The 18,520-nt window shown below is 34.6% G+C and overlaps 1 protein-coding gene across 1 annotated transcript in view; it reads right to left on the bottom strand.

The window, feature by feature from the left end:
* Positions 1-2,135: 2,135 nt before the first annotated feature.
* Positions 2,136-18,520, bottom strand: part of LOC139978263 (beta-1,3-N-acetylglucosaminyltransferase radical fringe-like) — a 38,200-nt gene continuing 21,815 nt past the window's right edge. Inside the window, exons 5-10 of the mRNA XM_071988337.1 lie at positions 17,013-17,160; positions 14,712-14,797; positions 13,684-13,754; positions 12,555-12,649; positions 10,722-10,810; positions 2,136-9,763 (exon numbers count right to left, since the gene is read on the bottom strand). Of these exons, the coding sequence (XP_071844438.1) occupies positions 9,673-9,763; positions 10,722-10,810; positions 12,555-12,649; positions 13,684-13,754; positions 14,712-14,797; positions 17,013-17,160 (580 nt within the window). The 3' untranslated portion in view covers positions 2,136-9,672. The remainder of the gene's footprint in view (positions 9,764-10,721; positions 10,811-12,554; positions 12,650-13,683; positions 13,755-14,711; positions 14,798-17,012; positions 17,161-18,520) is intronic.

Raw genomic sequence — 18,520 nt, 5'->3', positions numbered from 1 at the left:
CACAAATTTTGGACATTCTCATATAAATCTCGACATATATATACAGTTTTGTGCATTTAACGAAACGATGGCGCGCGCCGATGTGCCAAAATTATAGCATGACGTCAATATTGTATTTAGCAAGCAATGTTGACATGACCAGTGTAGTAGTGGCATGCTGTTACAAGTTTTCGAAATGCTGATGTTGAATTTGACATGTTGATAGACGTAATGACATATTGGTATTTTGTTTCGACATGTTCATATGAAATTGTAACATGATGATATCGAATTGTATCGCGATTATACGCGGTTATACTTTGTTATACGTTTCTGTCGGCAACTTTCTACGCGGTGTCTACGAGGTGTATTTCGCTCTAGTGCCCCAAAATGGGGATGATACGCGCGTAAAGACGTACAATCTCGTATAAGCATGTGTAAACGTAGGGTGTTGCAGCCGTTTTACATAGCAGAGCTTTTATGGGTTAGAATAAACTGTGATGAAGAAAAGAGTCGGTAAATTCAGTATCGCACCAAACCCAATTAATGACTTTCCAATAGAGTAACAAAGAAAACAGCTCTACTAGGAGCACAAACGATCGATACAATCAGTGCAAAAACTTTAGCAAGGAAACTATATTAATTACGAAAATTTGCCCCAGTCTGTTACTATTTATACGAGTTCCTCCCGTTAGGTATTGAATTGAATGTAGGTAACAATTCATGTACTTATCTCGTGTGTGTTCAATTAACGACATAATTAACGGTGTAGATTCCTCACTTGCTTGCTTAAAGTCGTTTCTGTGTCATCATCATTTACGTCTTCATATCGAAAGGTATTTTTTTTATACACGACTCAAAAAGAAAATTGCAATTAGTTACGTAATACAGTTAGTTGAGTGTACGTAAGGGTCTAATTGGCAATTGGGTAACTATTTATTAACAATTGTTGATTCTTTAATTAATTAAAGGCAAGACGCGTGTATACTGCTCAACGGTCACTTTTGTAGTGAAAAAATACCCTGATACCTCACGTGGGCTACTAAAAACTTTGACATAACCACGCTAACGCATTACTTTTTTCGAAGGAAGGAGAGTTGGGAAGGGATGAGGAGAGAGTTTACCCCCAATTATTTAAATTCCAAACCTCTGATCCAATTAGAAAACAGCATGATTCAATCACTTTGCTAGAAACAAGACCTATCTAACAGGGCGCCCTCTTCCCTCGCAAATATTTGGACAGTTCCGCTATTATTGAAACATAAGTGACATTTGTTATAGCTGATTATTGGAATACAACAGGACTAAATCCTTTCAATTGTAAATTGAGGGAATATTGTTAGTTATAACTACACGTAATACCTATTTATTTATTTATTTATTTTAAGGCTGAGCTGAGCGGCAACGCCATGGCACGGATCAGTGATGGAATCATTCTCATTATTTTTGTTCTTGAATGTGGTGATTCGAACCATCCATCTTAATTCGATTTTGGCGACTCAGCTGGAAAGTCCGACATCACTGTAGACGATATTCATACTGCTATGGTAGGATTCACAAGCAGGTCAGGTAGTTAAACCACTACAAATACAAAATACATAACACATATAACTATCATCAGACGCTATTTCAAAAAGAAACAAATAACTGGGATGCGCATGGGGTAAAAAAAAATCACGGAACTTTGCAAAAATTGCGGTATAGGCTCCAGTTTGCGTACGCTACAGTGTGTTAGGATAATAGTTTTTGTCCCCGAGGTAGAAAAGATATCACGCTCATGCTTGAAATAAATAAATAAATATACAGCTTTGTTAATGTTTAATATCATAATTATTATTAATATGTTTCTTCTTCTTGATTGTCGAATATAATATCTGAGTGAAAATTTTAAAACATCTTGTGGGTTATAAACCGTTCCTTTAAGATATGTGTTAGTATATCTACTAGTATATGTTAATTACTTCTACAGTCTTATTACACGTATACATGATGATATAAAATACTATTATAGGAAAAGCAAAAAGTAATAAAAGGAAAAAAAGTTGCATAGTTTATCTTCTTAAATGTAAATGTCACGTTTTGTCAACAGGTTAACTAAACAAAATAATTAAATATGAGAACAAGGATACTTGTTTACTATAACTCTTTTCTTTTCCTTCCTTCCATCCTTCCTTCTTCCTTAACAATGTTATCTTTCCTGATTCAAACTCAAGTGAATGCTGCCCACCTTGAGATCCCTACTATTACTCCCAAAATAAATTAAACTTTACTTTGTTTAGGCATATGAAGGCTTTTGTAGATACAAGGATTAATAAGCCATGAAAATATATCTTAAGAAAAAAAGACAAAATACAGTTGAAAATACGAAGAAATGAACATAACAAAGGGTTATACACACAGCAGCCAGTTACTACAGCTAATATATGCACCAATTATATCTGTGGGAGAATATAAACTCAGTTAAGTATACAACAGCATTTACAAAAATGCCTTATACTTCAATCTGTTAGAAATGGGCTTGACTATTCTAAACCCCATAATACCTAATAATCCTCTTATGAAAGAAAAGGCTAACTTTTAGTGGCACCTTGAGAGTAAGGTGACCTCGACTTTTCAACAAGTAACAGCAAATGTAGAGAAACCAAGCTGAAGTTAACCTTACATTTTGGATTATAAAAGGAAACAGATGTCTCCCTATGCTGGTCACATATCTCGCGTGACCATAACAATCTAGTATGGATGTTTTCATTTTCCTTAAAACAATAAACCATCTAATGTTTACCTTTACTTGTAACAATACTCTGAAGTGAATTAACATAAACTTATGACACCAAAACTTACTAATGCCACCTTTTGCTTGTAACAAACACCAATGTTACACTACACTTTAACACTTAGCAGCAAATCACTCTTGCATATCCAAAAATGTTCAAAAACATGCACAAGGAAGAACATAAATAACTAGACATTATGAAACCAAAATTCTGAAATACTTTTCATGGTTTAAATATGATCAAACACATTCTTCTGCTTGGACAAAGAAAGCTCCACCTCTAACAACAACAGAAACACCCTGTTAACAATAGTAAAATAACAACTAAAAATGAGGAAGCAAGTTTATTGCATCGATCTATCAATTTAACTCTTGGCATTAGATAACTTGAGACTGAACTTCTACCTGAAGAAACAAAAAATGAAATGGAAGACTAAAATGGAATGAAGAGCAAATCACATTCAACAACCAAAGTTAAATACACGTTCTTACACATACCAAACACATAAACACCTATATCCCCAGTGATGTACCATGCAAAATTGGATTTGTGCTTGTGGGAAATTTCTAACTTACATATTAATCCAAGGAAATAACAAAGTGTTGACAGAAACAACTGATCAAACTTCACTACAATTGTTGGCAATGAACTCTTTTCAATATGAAACATAAGGACTACAAATTAATCATAAGCACTTTGGTATGTAGAGTACAGTGGCTTAATAGGGACATATCAAGATAAAAAAGTGTCCCCAAATCTCAAAATTGTGACTGTTTATCTCAAAATTTTAATTTTTTATCTCAAATTTTGGACTTTTTTTTTCAATTTTTTGACTTTTTATCTGACAATTTTGACTTTTATTTCAATTTTATTTTATTTCCTATGTCCCTTTTAAGCCACCATAGTAACCTCAGTTGTTGCAGTTTTCAAGTCAAGAAAATATCTCTGGGTAAAAAGTCTAATACTCAACTGGCTTGCATTTCCTACAAAACAACTCAACGACTTTCATCCAACTAGATGAGGTTTAATGCGTTCTGAAAAAAAAATTCTCTATTTTAACTTAAAACTACAGTTGTAATCAAATGCATGTTTGGTTCTTCAATCTCCATTGTATTTGTACTGTACAGTGTACACCTCTCCTTCTAAAAATGAAATTTTACCATACATCGTAACTTTCTTGTTCTCTCAAATCAAGATTCCATAACAGAATATCAGAAACAACACTAGGTTATTTTGTTTTACGCCATTTCCTATTTTAATGTTTTCTCTTTATTATGATGAATTAAACCCAACTTTGCACTCACATTTCAAAAATGTCCAAAAATGTTGTTTTTGATGGGTTCAAGGAATAAACAAAAACACTACCTACATGACTTCCGATCAATAAGGTACAAGAAGTTGTAATACCAAATTACGTCCCTTTCCCTGATAAATATGACCGACATTTCTGTAACAGATAATCCTGAAAAGGAAGATTCTGTAACTTATCACACACACACTAGTTCCCTGATATCTATTCTAACTAAATGAAAATCTACAAACCACTCTAGTTATCTATATCACTTGCCACAACTTTGTGACAAATGATACGACATCTTGACCCCATCATCCTACAGTGGTCTACGCTGCCCTACAATAAAATGTTATCAACAAATATATCATGTTCTTTGACCATTCTTGAATGTTATCAACATATTAATCATGTTCTTTGACCATTCTTGAATGTTATCAACATATTAATCATGTTCTTTGACCATTCTTGAATGTATATCAACATACTTATCATGTTCTCTGACCATTCTTGAATGTTATCAACACATTTATCATGTTCTTTGACCATTCTTGAATGTTATCAACATGTTTATCATGTTCCTTGACCATTCTTGAATGTTATCAACATATTAATCATGTTCTTTGACCATTCTTGAATGTTATCAACATATTTATCATTTTCTTTGACCATTCTTGAATGTTATCAACATATTAATCATGATCTTTGACCGTTCTTGAATGTTATCAACATATTAATCATGTTCTCTGACCATTCTTGAATGTTATCAACATATTTATCATGTTCTTTGACCATTCTTGAATGTATATCAACATACTTATCATGTTCTTTGACCATTCTTGAATGTTATCAACATATTAATCATGTTTTTTACCATTTTAAAATGTTATCAACACATTAATCATGTTCTTTGACCATTCTTGAATGTTATCAACATATTTATCATATTCTTTGACCATTCTTGTTCCTCTGTCCCTGCTCTCTATGCTGTTCTAAATTATGCACTTCAATAAATCTATGAAAATGAACCTTTGGTCTACCATTGCCTTGTAACAACTCTACGGTAGTTTTTAAGTTGCTCCATAAACTCTGTGCTTCAATATGTTAACAAAAGTGATATTGTGGGTTTGGTTTCATAGAGTGCCATGAAGTAATCTTTTTTCTTTTCTTTTATTTTATTTTGTGTTAAAACATTTTAATCCTTTCCCTCTCGTTAGGATTTAATCTATTTAGTTTTATTAAAAAGAAATACTTCGGTTTAACAAATATCTGTTCAGATGAAGACGTCCATCACTTCAATACAACTCTTTGGAGCAGATTTGTACAATTTGGTACAAAACATATGTTTCAATTAAAATTCAGAACTTTTGATTGCTACTAAATGTTCAGTTCAATATTGAGAACAATATCTATTATCATTATTGACTTCTTTATCACGGTCACATGTGTTGTGGTATTAGAAACATTTGGAGACTGATGTATCATACACAATGTTGTCTATGTCTACAGAAATCACTGAGACTCTCTTGGGACTTAAATTCTCTGTCCTGTTCTTTTTTATCTTTCTTTCTTATTTCATCGATATTATAATAACTTTTGTTCAGTAAATAGTAAATACATGATATTCCATCAAAAATTTATAAGGCAAGCTTGTACAACTTCATCAACTCTTTCCATTGATACAATGAATTAATGAATTAATTAATCAATCATATTGTCAAACACATAGGTCACAAACTGTCTGTATTTGCTTCCTACGTGAGTTCATGCCCCTTTCCTTACAAAATATCTCTTTGTTATTACCTTTTTTTTTGTCTTTTTAAAATTAAAATATACAGATTTTAACATTTTATTCCACTTTCTTTGTTTATGATGATCCTGTCTTGCTAAAATTTTATTAATTAAACTTAACAAATGATTTAATTATCTCCAAAACCCTGACATATAGACTGATGACACACATACTGACAAACTGACCAATAAATTGTGTTCTTTCAATAGGCAGAATATGAACAAAATAATATAGCTTTTGAACTAAAACTTCAAAGAATATAAACATAACATCGGTTCACACATATGACAACATCAACCAAATATATAATATACACATAAGCAGCAAGGAAGATGAAAAACATACATGAACACAAGATTGTAGTCATTTCTTAGCTTTATCTTAATTGCATTTTCATTTAAGACTCTTTAAAAACTCCTTTCCACTTTTGAGTACAAAGAGAAAATGGAGTTAAACTTGAATGCAAAGTTCTGACAAAGACATTTTATTTTTATGTCTGTAGAAATGTTGCTGATAACTTTTGACAAAATGCAAACAACTAATTTGTAAACATTGATTGACACCATTAGTCACTACCAATCAACATGAAGTGAATGGAAGCAAATCATGTCTGTGCCACCTTCTTTAAATGAAATTTTGCAGGAATGGTCAAAGCACTACACTCAATGGAGTTAATGTGTGGCTTTGTTTTAAATCATGGTGTCATTGGTTGACTGTACATTCATATGCATGATTTCAATAATGTGTCTATGTAACATATGCAGTACACACTGTATTTAGGTAACACATCTAGCACATGTATGGTATTAATACATTGTTTGGTATTAGCTGTTAAAACCCTTCATATGTGTAATCTGTATTGTGTTAGGTCACAGTTAACACATCATTTAATAATATATACACTGTGTTAGGTTATATTTAAACTGCTGTACTATACCGAATTACCAATATTGTGTGCTAGGTAATATTATGTATACCAACACTGCATGAGGTTAATTTTAACCCATCACATACAACATCAATACCATAGAAGGTTATAGTTACATTGAATTCCAGTGCAGTATAATACCAATATTGTACTTGGTTATGTTTAACACATCACATGTAATATGAACAGTGTCAGGTTATGTTTAACACGTCAAGTATGATACCAACACTGTATTATATTACACTTTAACACATGAGTAATATCAACATTGTACTTGGTTATATTTAACACATCACATATAATATCAACACATCGAGTATGATATCAACACTGTATGTTACACTTAACACATGAGTAATATCAACATTGTACTTGGTTATGTTTAACACATCACATATAATATCAACACATCGAGTATGATATCAACACTGTATTATGTTACACTTAACACATGAGTAATATCAACATTGTACTTGGTTATGTTTAACACATCACGTATAATATCAACACATCGAGTATGATATTAACACTGTATTATGTTACACTTAAACACATGTGTAATATCAACATTGTACTTGGTTATGTTTAACACATCATGTATAATATCAACACATCGAGTATGATATCAACACTGTATTATGTTACACTTAAACACATGTGTAATATCAACATTGTGGCTTGGTTATTTTTAACACATCACATGTAATATCAACAGTGTCAGGTTAAATTTAACACATCAAGTATGATTCCAACACTGTTTTATGTTATACACTTAAACACATGTGTAATACCAACATTGTACTTGGTTATTTTTAACACATCACGTGTAATATCAACTGTGTCAGGTTATGTTTAACACATCGAGTATGATACCAACACTGTATTATGTTACATAAAAGACATGATGTATGATTCAAAACTATTTGTACGATAACATTCATGCATTAAAACGATTTCTTTTCACACACTAATGCATCAGAAGTTCCATATGATTCATGAAATACGGTCATGTTTCCATGACAACAGACAACATTAACATTCACATTGATCACAGAGAAATATTACCCTTAATAACTACTTGAAGATATTGACCTCTGACCTCACACTAATTTCAATAATTTAGATTGCCTGTCTGTCAGAATGACACAATTAATTTCTCCTTTTAATTTCTTCCATTTAATTTCTAATCAATTAATAGCAGATAATTCGTTAACATGATTAGACAAAATACAACAACAATCTCTTAGTTTATCTATTCAAAGATTTTTTAAGTTTTCAAGGTGTTGTTTTGAAATGAAATAAACTACTACTCATCTTCATTTATATCTTTTTATGCCGGAAAAAGGAATGCTCAACGGTAAATAAAAAAATTCTCAAAGGTTTCAAAAAAAACCTCTTTGTGCTCTCGAGTTTTAAGCTGTGCTCATAATACATTTCCCATATCATTCAAGTACATAACAACAAAAGGCATGTTCAGCTTTAGTTGTATTAGTGGTAAAACAGACCTCTACGGAATATTATAGGTTAGTTCCTTACTTTTCAATCATAACACTACTTAAACTTGTCTTTAATCTGCAAGATATGCAAACCATGGTATGCACAATTTTATTAATGAGATGCAAACAGCTACTTGTTTATGGATATTATCAGTTCAATGGTCCTGATGACATCATTCACTCGGCTGTTGTCAGATGTACTTATGAAAAAAAAATGCACCAAATTTAAAAACACTGAGGATGATATTTTTGAGCTAAAGATTCAGAATTGTTTTTAGCAACTTTGTAAAGCAATTATGCTCCACTTCCCTTTAAGGGAGGGCGCTTGTGAGCGCCATGACAGGCTCAGAATAACTTGCCTTAGCAGCTAGCCTTTGAAACTACAAATGTACAGAGACGATATGAAACTTTTAAGTTTCAACGTCCAGTCATGTAGGTAGCGTTCACTTGGCAAGTAATGCCAATTTTGTAGAGCGCACTAGCACTACAATAATTACAGTGTTTTCTGATGGTATTTATGAAATGTTTAAACCTCTAATATGTGAGAAAAAAATCACCTTTCAAATAAATATATAACAAAAGGTTATACAAATGGAGTTTTTACTGATGAAATCAAGGTAACGTTTTTAGAAAAAGATACAAATAAAGTCGAATCAGACCATTCATCCAACTTTACCTGTTAATATTAAATTCCGAAGACCCACTATCAAAAGTACAAACACAATTTAATATAAAACCTAATCGGCTAGAAGATTTACTTTACGTAAAACCTTGACATAAAGAAAATATCTGAAAAATCAGTTTACCACTAATACACTTACAAATTGTGGTTTAAACGTTGTTACGTAACAATTCCTTAATTACATATATTACAAGAAAAAGTTAAAATGGCAACTTTTAGAGAGTGGTCCATATCAGAAAGAGGGTGACAAAACATCAATTCGGTGGGAAAACTTGGTGGGCGATAATCACCATGACAACATCCATGGACCACGGGTACTCTTCTGAACTTGACCACAGTGACAAATATATGGAAGACGTTCATCTGCGATCATCTGTCGTAAATGGAAAGTAATTGATTTGCGTTGTGCCTGGCCTGTCCCTGGTGTCCTGTGTCGACAGCTTGCTCACAAAAATAAAGCTGAATTTAGAAAGTGTCATATCAGCTTCTTCCACGATACAGTCTGCACTTAGATATGATAAAAAATATATATATAAAATTACGACTCTCACTTTCACAATGAAAGGTAGTTTAATATTGAAAGAATTCAAGCACGTTCCTGTCGCACTTCCCTCCTGATATCAACATTCCCCTCACCTCTCTTCACCCCCCCCCTCCCTCCTCCCCAGGCCCATTAGGGCTTCATAAATTTGGTTGCTGTGGCACCAATAACCTATATCAAGGAGTAAATTTATCTGGAATGATTGTTCACGAACTTCACAGCATGCTGTCGGTGGCAAATATCAGCATCTGGGTACAGGTAACAGTGTAAGGACAGAAACCTGTGGAGAACAAATTATAGCAAATGTTTTACAAGGGTTTTGTCTTTTCTTTTTCATTTTACAATTATTTATGTAACCACAAAATATCCAAACAAGATTAACATTTAACAACCAAGTATCGACTTTGGGAATTGTTTCATCTGATAAAAATCCCTCAGAGATGACTTTAGGCAAAAAATTCCTTTGATTGTTATCAGTCCAGATTGTAGAAGCTAAATCAAGTAAAATTTTACTTTTTGACAAACTGAAACGTTGCTTTTGGCATTGGATTGTAAACGCTAAACACAGTTTTAATATTACTACATATACTAGTCATATTCCTCAGTGTAAGTAACGGGGATACCTACTCCCAAATAGAAGGGAGCTATTAAACATATTTTATCCAATACAAACAAACATTTGAGTATGAAGACATTTAATATGACGCTTTATTTATTCATCTGCCTCATTTCATTCATCCCTAGTGGGATTTGGTGGGACTACAACATTTCCATGGAAGATCTTTGGTTTAACTTCTGAGATCATAAAACTTACTGGTTTAGATATTTACTTCGTTCCTTGCTTACCTGTCTCCTCACAACCTTAGCACCTCGTTCTAGCGTGTCCCTGGTAATCTTTTAACACTGTGCACCCTCAACGGCCGGCTCCCCCGATCGTTGCCCTACCTTCTCGTTCTACCATTCAAAGTGTCTACACATGTTTTTCGTATCGGAAAAATTTCTTACGGAATTCGCCCGGATACTTGGATATTTGGATTATTATACTCTTTTGGATCTTCAGTGAAAGATTACCAGGGTATACTAGGCACGGTAGAACGAGGTACTAAGGTTGTGAGGAATCAGGTAAGCGAGGAGCGAAGTAAATTATAAAAGTACCAGACTGTGACAAAGTTAACACAAACTGCAGCTCTAGGTAGAAGTAAATTCTAGAGACGATAGAGCGGTGCAAACAAAGTTACCTGCTCGGATCCTCCTGGATGGTAAATATTGCCTCGGGTACTGTAACCACATTAGATCGTTGTTCTGAAAGTCCATAGCTTAAAGTTATCTGTTGATAGAGCAAAACCATGTATATTGTCTTTAACCAAGTATTTTATAAATATGGACATAGAGGTGCGATGTGCAAAATACAATGATTCTTAATACACTTTTACAATTGTATACCCACGTGTAGCATGATCAGGCTCATCTTTCTATCAAAGCCCAAGTTGAAATTAGAAAGTTTATTCAGGGGAGGGGAGCATTTCCTCAATAAATTAATTCCTTTTGGATAAACTTTCTTTTTCAGATGGTAATTTTAGACCTTCCACTGTACAGTTTTGTGCAGGCTAACGCAGCCAAATCCTAAATTGTAATTAAACATATTCAAGATAATGCAATTGAAACAGAAAGCAGATTGGGTATGTACATAGGGGCGAGGTATGGTTCAATAAACATTAATGAAAGAGATTAAAACTAATGCAGACGATTTGTATTTAAAACTACCAGATCCAAATCACCTCAGTGCATCATAGTTCAACTATATTGAGCTTCATGTGCAAATTACGTGCAAATTATTAATTGCAAGCCTCTGGTTTGAAATTTGGTTTTAATAGAGACAGAAGCTCTCTAAGTACTCCAGAAATTCCTTCTACCTGTCCCCCTCCCTCTTCACTCTCCCCTTTCCCACACAGTTGGTACATAGAGGGACATGTACAACCTCCAAATTAAAATTCTTTCAAAATCATTTACATTTTTTTCCACTACGTGTCGAATGATTCGTCCGTCAATTTTTTGTTTCATCCCCCCCCTTTTTCTTGAAGATTAATCAGAGAGTTGACATGTGACTTTATTTCTGACAGTATTATTCAAAAAATATAATTTCTACACTCTACCATCATGAAGTCAACTCACTCCTCAATTGAATGTTATATCAATTAAAGCTTAACACATATTTCAAATTTTGTTCAATCCATGTTAGCTGGAGAAGCTGATCCATAAACTTTGTACAAATAGTTTACTCCAGGCCCTTCTCAGGGCAATTCCGTTCATCCCAATACCATACATCCAAAACCATTTTCCCTATGAACAGCTTCTTATTTTTCTTATTCCACCAATTAAATTCTGTCAGTGACCTTTGCCCCTCCCCCTTCGACCTTTTGACCTTTGCGTGTCACCCAAAGAGAAGATATAAACTGTCGGATGCAGGCTTCTTCTTTCCTTACCGTTTGCCCTTACTCTTTGATCACATTTCTTATTCCATCCACTACGTTCTGCAGTAATATGATGGTTTCGCAATTCATCTACATCTCCCATGATGCAATTTAAATATTTCTGTCATGAATAACCTACAGTAATGGCTAATCAGTACTTCCTTTGTATTTAACATACTAACAATTTTGAAATGTTTTCAAAGGTTCCCCCCCCCCCCTCCACATAAAAAACTGACCCCTAAATATATTCATATAAAGTTAGTGAATGGGTTCAAATGAAGCAAGAAACAACAAAAGTTGTCAAGTTCACAGGAAAATGCTTGTTCAAGCTTGAGAGTGAGTGATCATTTACTTGACATCTAGTATATTGTGGATGAAATAGATGATCTTTCAGGGTCAACAGTTACTTGAAACTGAACTGAATTTAGTGGAAAGAGTAAGTTTTATGAAAATTGTGTTATTCATCACTAAAACACAAAATACCTGTTATCCCTGCTGAACCAGGATTTGAAGTAAATGTATGCCATATTATATATGTCATTTCTCAGTAAAAAAAAAAAAAAAAGCTGTTTTTCTAGGATTTTGAAGTGAGTTTCTCACCTGTTTTTTTAAAGTCTCTCCTTTGAACAGTTTCAAAAACTGAAGATGGGAGTTGAACAATTTATTGCTGGTCAACTTTGTCTTCACCAGATGCTCTGCAAGAGTTATAAACAATATTTAGAAGAAAATAAATAAATACAAAGTAAAATCATGTAATTAATAGGTCGTTGTTCCTGCGAGCTCATGTCCTGTTTACATGATAGAGGCTTGTTATGAATAAAAATACAAGCATGTAATGATTACCAATGGACAATCTTAAGTATGAGCCTATGCAATATTTAACGAGTAGTAATTAACGTAGTATTTAACGAGTAGCAGCATTTAACGAGACAGAGTTATCTTTTGTGTAGTTTTAATTTTTTCCCCTTCCATCTTTTATTTTTCAAACCATCCAGGTAAGTCTATAAATAATATAATTTGAAATAGAACTCATAAATATATTCCAAGCAAAATTGTCTAACAAATATAGGGGAAAAAAGGAAAGGTGTCTTAAAGCAACATTTTAGGTTAAAAATAGGTGATATCACAAAGATTCTCGCACGCAGAGAAAGCCTCTTTTTAAAATCTAAGAGACATAGGGCTGTTAATGGAAGAAACCATCTTTCGGTTTGAATATTGGGTTGGGTTGTGACTCGCCACTCTAACCGACTTATGTAATATTTACAAACAACCGTCCAACCCACCATGCACGCAGACAGTTTCAAAGATGGTCACTTTCCTTCAAATTTTTGAACAGTTAGAACGTCACCGTCCAGGGATTATGGAATGGTTAAAACAACACCCTTCATATCTGAAATGATGCCTTATACACTGACCACCTTCTACGACTGGCTCATACTGATCCTCAACATTTTGTTAAATACTGAGAAATATACATGTGGTAATATCGTTCCCTGCCCACTAATCACTTCCCCCACCCCCCCATCCCCTCCCCACCCCCTGCAACATCCACACCATCACCTGTCTTCTCCACTGACACCTAAAAACAATTGAGGGGACACATCCCACATTTTCAGTCAGATGACATTTATAGGTTACACTATACTTGCATCTCATTGGTGGGGAAGGTACAGTAGGTGTGTCGTAGGGCTGTGAAATGAAAAAAGCTAAATCTGATAGAAATAATTACCACTAATGAAGCCGACAGTCACATCATCAGGGAGTCGTATCCTATTGCACATAGATGTAAATAAACCTCCCCTGAAAAAAAATAAAAGAAAATAAAGTCATATTATATGTAGCAGGTCTTCAATGCTTGACCAGAAGGCAGGTCTTTCTTTTTTTTCCTTTAATTGCTTTTACAGAGCTCTACAGAAATTACAAATAAATGATAGAATCCATGTTGGGGGAATGGTGTGTGATTTTAAGCAAAACCTACCAACCAAATACAACTCAAACTTTAAAATAATTCTTCCCACCAACTGAAGGTTAAAGAGTTACTAATAAAGTTCAAACAATGGCACTCAGTTCTCAAATTGTACATTTTTCCAGACACTTTTGACATGTTTACTATTATTAATCACATGGAAAATACAAATATGAAAAACAATAAGAAATTTTCTAACTTTTACAATTTGGAACTTAAACTTGGACAAATCAAGTTACTGTCGCTAGTAAGGACTTGTGGGTAGAGGGCATGATTTTCAGTAATAGATGAGGGAAAATACTGTTGGCAAACTGCTTATCTACTGCAAAATGTCTGTGTAGGTAAATGTGTAAAAGTTAGAGGGCCTGAGGTTTCGATTCCAGTAGGACGTTCTCTTGAGGCTAACTGGAAAAAAATACTTCAATGGGTGAACATTTTCCCTTACTTCACAAAATATTGTTTGTTTTGTGTCTTAATGTCAGATATTTCACAGCAGGTCCATTTACATTCCATGAAATTTGACTAATCTGCAGGTCCAGGAAATGACAAGAACCTCCAGTTTGTACAAATATGCATATAGCCATTTAGGAGACAGAAAGAATGGTCACATATTACACACAGTGTCGTTGACAGTGTCATTGACAATCGAATATATTTCCTACATTTCCCATCAGTAATCAAAGCAATTATCTCTAGAAAAGTCATAATTTCCATTAAATCATGATCATCATCATATGAATGATTAAAACCAATTAATAAAATGTTTAAAACCATATTTTGGACGGACTCACCCAGCATATGGACTCATATTTAAAGCCAAAGCTCTACTAATGCAAAATCCAGCTCCACCAGTGGCAAACCAAAATCGGACGGTTTTCTGGAATTCCAAGAAAAGTTCATGAAACTGGTAAATATGTGCAAAAATCAAGATAGAGATGGCACATGTGGTTAGTATCAAAGACAATCTGCAGTCACAATTTTTCATTGCATTTCATATTTCAATTTTATAATTGGAAATACTAAAGGGAAAATTGAACAGCATGCTTTCATGAATTTATTATATATATAAATAGATATCTTAATCCTTCCCTTGCATGAGAGCAGTGTTGTAAAGAGAGTCCTTTCAGGTTGATTCAATTCATGTATGTATGTATTTTAGATCCTCCTGCAAGCAGGAACTCGCAAAGAAGCCTCATTGGCTTATCAAAGCCGCATGACTGACCGAAGTCAGTCTCTAACATTCATATTTAACGTCCATGATTATGAATTGTCAATTGTCAACAACTCTGTACCTGGACGACATACATAAAACTTGGAATGACTCATACTGGGGACCATATGATTGGAAGGCACCGGCGTTAACCTCTGAGCTACAGTAACACTCCTAATAGTAAAATAGTTCTTGACAAGGGTAAGTCAGTCAGTGAATTAGTCAGTAAATCATTACATCAGTCAGTCATTCAGCCTGTGAATTAGTGAGTCAGTCAGTCAGTCAGTCAGCCTGTGAATCAGTCAGTCAGTCAGCCCTTGAAGCAGTGAGTGAGTCAGTCAGTCAGTCAGTCATTCAGCCTGTGAATCAGTGAGTCAGTCAGCCTGTGAATCAGTGAGTCAGTTAGTATACTGTACATACTAAGTGAAAGTGCATTCTCCATACGTCTACTTAACTTTTGACAGTGAAGGCAACTCTTCATAAATAAGACATACATACTGTATAAGTCAGGAAACAGTATTGTACTGTAACAGTGAGGATAACCTTGACACTACCCTACCACCTGTTGTCACTGCACTATACATTATATATATATTGATTTAAACACAAGTTTTTTGGGGGGCTACAAAGTGTAGCAATAGCTGATTGAATAACATCATAAAGAGAGATGTGATAAAAACTCAAGTGTTGTGATCACTCATGACTCAGGTAAATTAGATTTCAAAAGAGAAATGAATCGAACAAATCTGTCAAATTTTTTCCCTTTAGAATCTAGTGACTGGAATAAAGACTTGACACCAGTCACAAAACATCATGGTAAAAACTAGGATCATCATTTGATTGAAAAGACTCTTTACAATGTTAAACAAAACAAACCACTTCATCAAAATAGTTTGGTATGATTCATTGCAACTTTAAAGAAAACAAAACCCTTCGTCAAAACAGTTTCTTTGATGTGATTCATCGCAGATTTGGGACACCCATACAATTCCAAATTGACTTCACGTGCCAGTTAACTTCATGAAAGGAACCTGTATTGATTAATGCCATACTTGATGAGTTTCAGCGAAAAACTATGAACTCTTTGTCAATTACTTACAGTAATCACAATGAGTTTCTATTTTGAAATTAAATGTTGTACAATAATAGGAACAATAAATTGAAGACGTTTACATAGCAGTTACAAATACTACATTCACACCTACTGTACATGCCGTTCTGGATATAACATTATTTAGTTCCACAGTGGCTGCTATCTAACAATATGAATCTTCAGATCACCTGCTGTCGTGCAATGAAATACAGTACTTGTGTCTGCTTAATAACTACAGTACAACGTTATTGCTTAACAAAATGGTTTATGGCAACATCCTTAAGTCTATCCTATTTTGCTGTAAACATCACAAAAGAAACACCCCCTTCCCAAACACCCCCTTCACAACACCCCCATCCACAACACCCCCTTCCCAACACCCCTTCCCAACACCCTTCTCCAACACCTCTTCCCTTAAAATCCCCTTCCACAACACTCCCTTCCACCAACACCCCCTTTGCTAACACCCCTTCACAACACCCCCTTCACAACACCCCTTCCACAACACCCCCTTCTCCAACATCCCCTCCCCCAACACCCCCTTCCACAACACCCCCTTTCACAACACCACCTTCATAACACCCCCTTCCACAACACACCCTTTTCCAACACCCCCTTCTCCAACACCCCCTTCCACAACACCCCCTCCCAGAACACACCCTTTCCCAACACTTCCTTACCAAACACCCTCTTTCTCAATGCCTCCTTCCCCAACACCCCTTTTCCAACAACCCCTTCCCCAACACCTCCTTTCCCAACACCCCCCCTCACCACCCCGATGGTACTCACCATTCCATCCTCTCTATCGATGGTTTCTATTGCATGATTTAAGCTGCTTCTACCGAGGTAGTGGTCCTGTTCTGGTGGGTACTCGCTCAGGACAGATAGGAGATTGTCAACATTGAGGTAGTTATCATCATCAAGATGGCAAAACCACCTAACAAAAGAAGAGGAGATAAAAGACAAAAACACAAAAAAAAAGTTATTCCAATCAGTAATGACAATGAAAAGGTGGATACTTTTATCTGTCTATGATAATCGATGTTGATTTGAGTTTTAGTGAATAGAGTACTTACCTTCTACCTTGTAGCATAGTACCCTGTACTTAAGCTTGTGTTTTGTTCAGATTGTACTCAGAACTTTTTGGAAATCCAGTTTGAGATATAAGATTTAGTACTCATACTCTCAGTTGGGGTCTTGAACTCACGCTGGTACTCACACTGAGAATTGTAACGTGTTAATGTTGTGGTAATCGTACCAGTGTCGTTCTACTCTTTCTAATTCAATGGTAGATTCTCACCTGTATTAAATACTTAAGTTACTTAAGTCATCCTGTAAATTATCTCAGGATTGCGTCTGGACATGGACAACTTGTTGAACAGTACTGTAGAGTAGTGTCATAACCAGTCTGTTATAACCATTTCTAATTCTAATTTCACAAAGTACTCACACCAAGTCAGATTAAAACAGTCAAGGAAGTAACCAAATAAATGCCAGTCAGGGACCAGATGCTCCCTTCACCCCTCTCCCACCCCTCCCCCACCCCATAACTTGTCAAACATCCTGCATAACCAATGCCATGAATCATTTTGTAATCATGCTTAGTCACTCTTTGACAAAATTTTGTTTAAAGGAATGTATATTGTGGACAGCAACATACAAACATTTGTTGCTGAAATGATTAGTTATTGTACAGATCTACAGTAGGTATACTACACTCAAGTGGACCCCCTGGTTCCTAACAATAACCTACACACTAAAGGCCACCTTTTACAGAAAGAGAACCCTATAGTCTAGGAAACCTTATCCCCCCCCCTTAGAAAATATGTGCCTATTGTGTGGCAAGTCTCTCCAAAGAAATTTCAAATAAAATAGTCTACCTTTGAAAAGGGAAGAATAATCAGAAAAGAGAATAACTAGACCTCAACTTTACTATTTAACTGACTTACTTAATTCAACTAAATTCACAATTTACAGAACAAATCCTCTGGCCGTTTTTCCAAGATTCACTAAAAAATGATCCCAGTGAATGTTAGCAAAATACTTCTGCTCGCTGAACAGAGTTGTTTTATTTACCCAGTAATTAGCTGAAGCAGATGTCTGACGACAAATACCACTGACAATTGACAACCCTAATAAAACGACTCTTATATGCAAAGTAACCTACAGCATACCTACAGTACAGTGGGGTTAAATTAGTGTCAATATCCATTTTCAAATTTTGTCAAAAAGTTTCTATAAATATTACTTTCTTTAGCGACTGTGTATCACTTTAATGGTGTGAATTTCAACAATGC

Source organism: Apostichopus japonicus, chromosome 1 (genome assembly GCF_037975245.1).
Source record: "Apostichopus japonicus isolate 1M-3 chromosome 1, ASM3797524v1, whole genome shotgun sequence".
NCBI classification, from domain to species: domain Eukaryota; kingdom Metazoa; phylum Echinodermata; class Holothuroidea; order Aspidochirotida; family Stichopodidae; genus Apostichopus; species Apostichopus japonicus.
The sequence above is the reverse complement of the archived record's forward strand: the minus strand, read 5'-3'. Positions and strand labels throughout refer to the sequence as shown.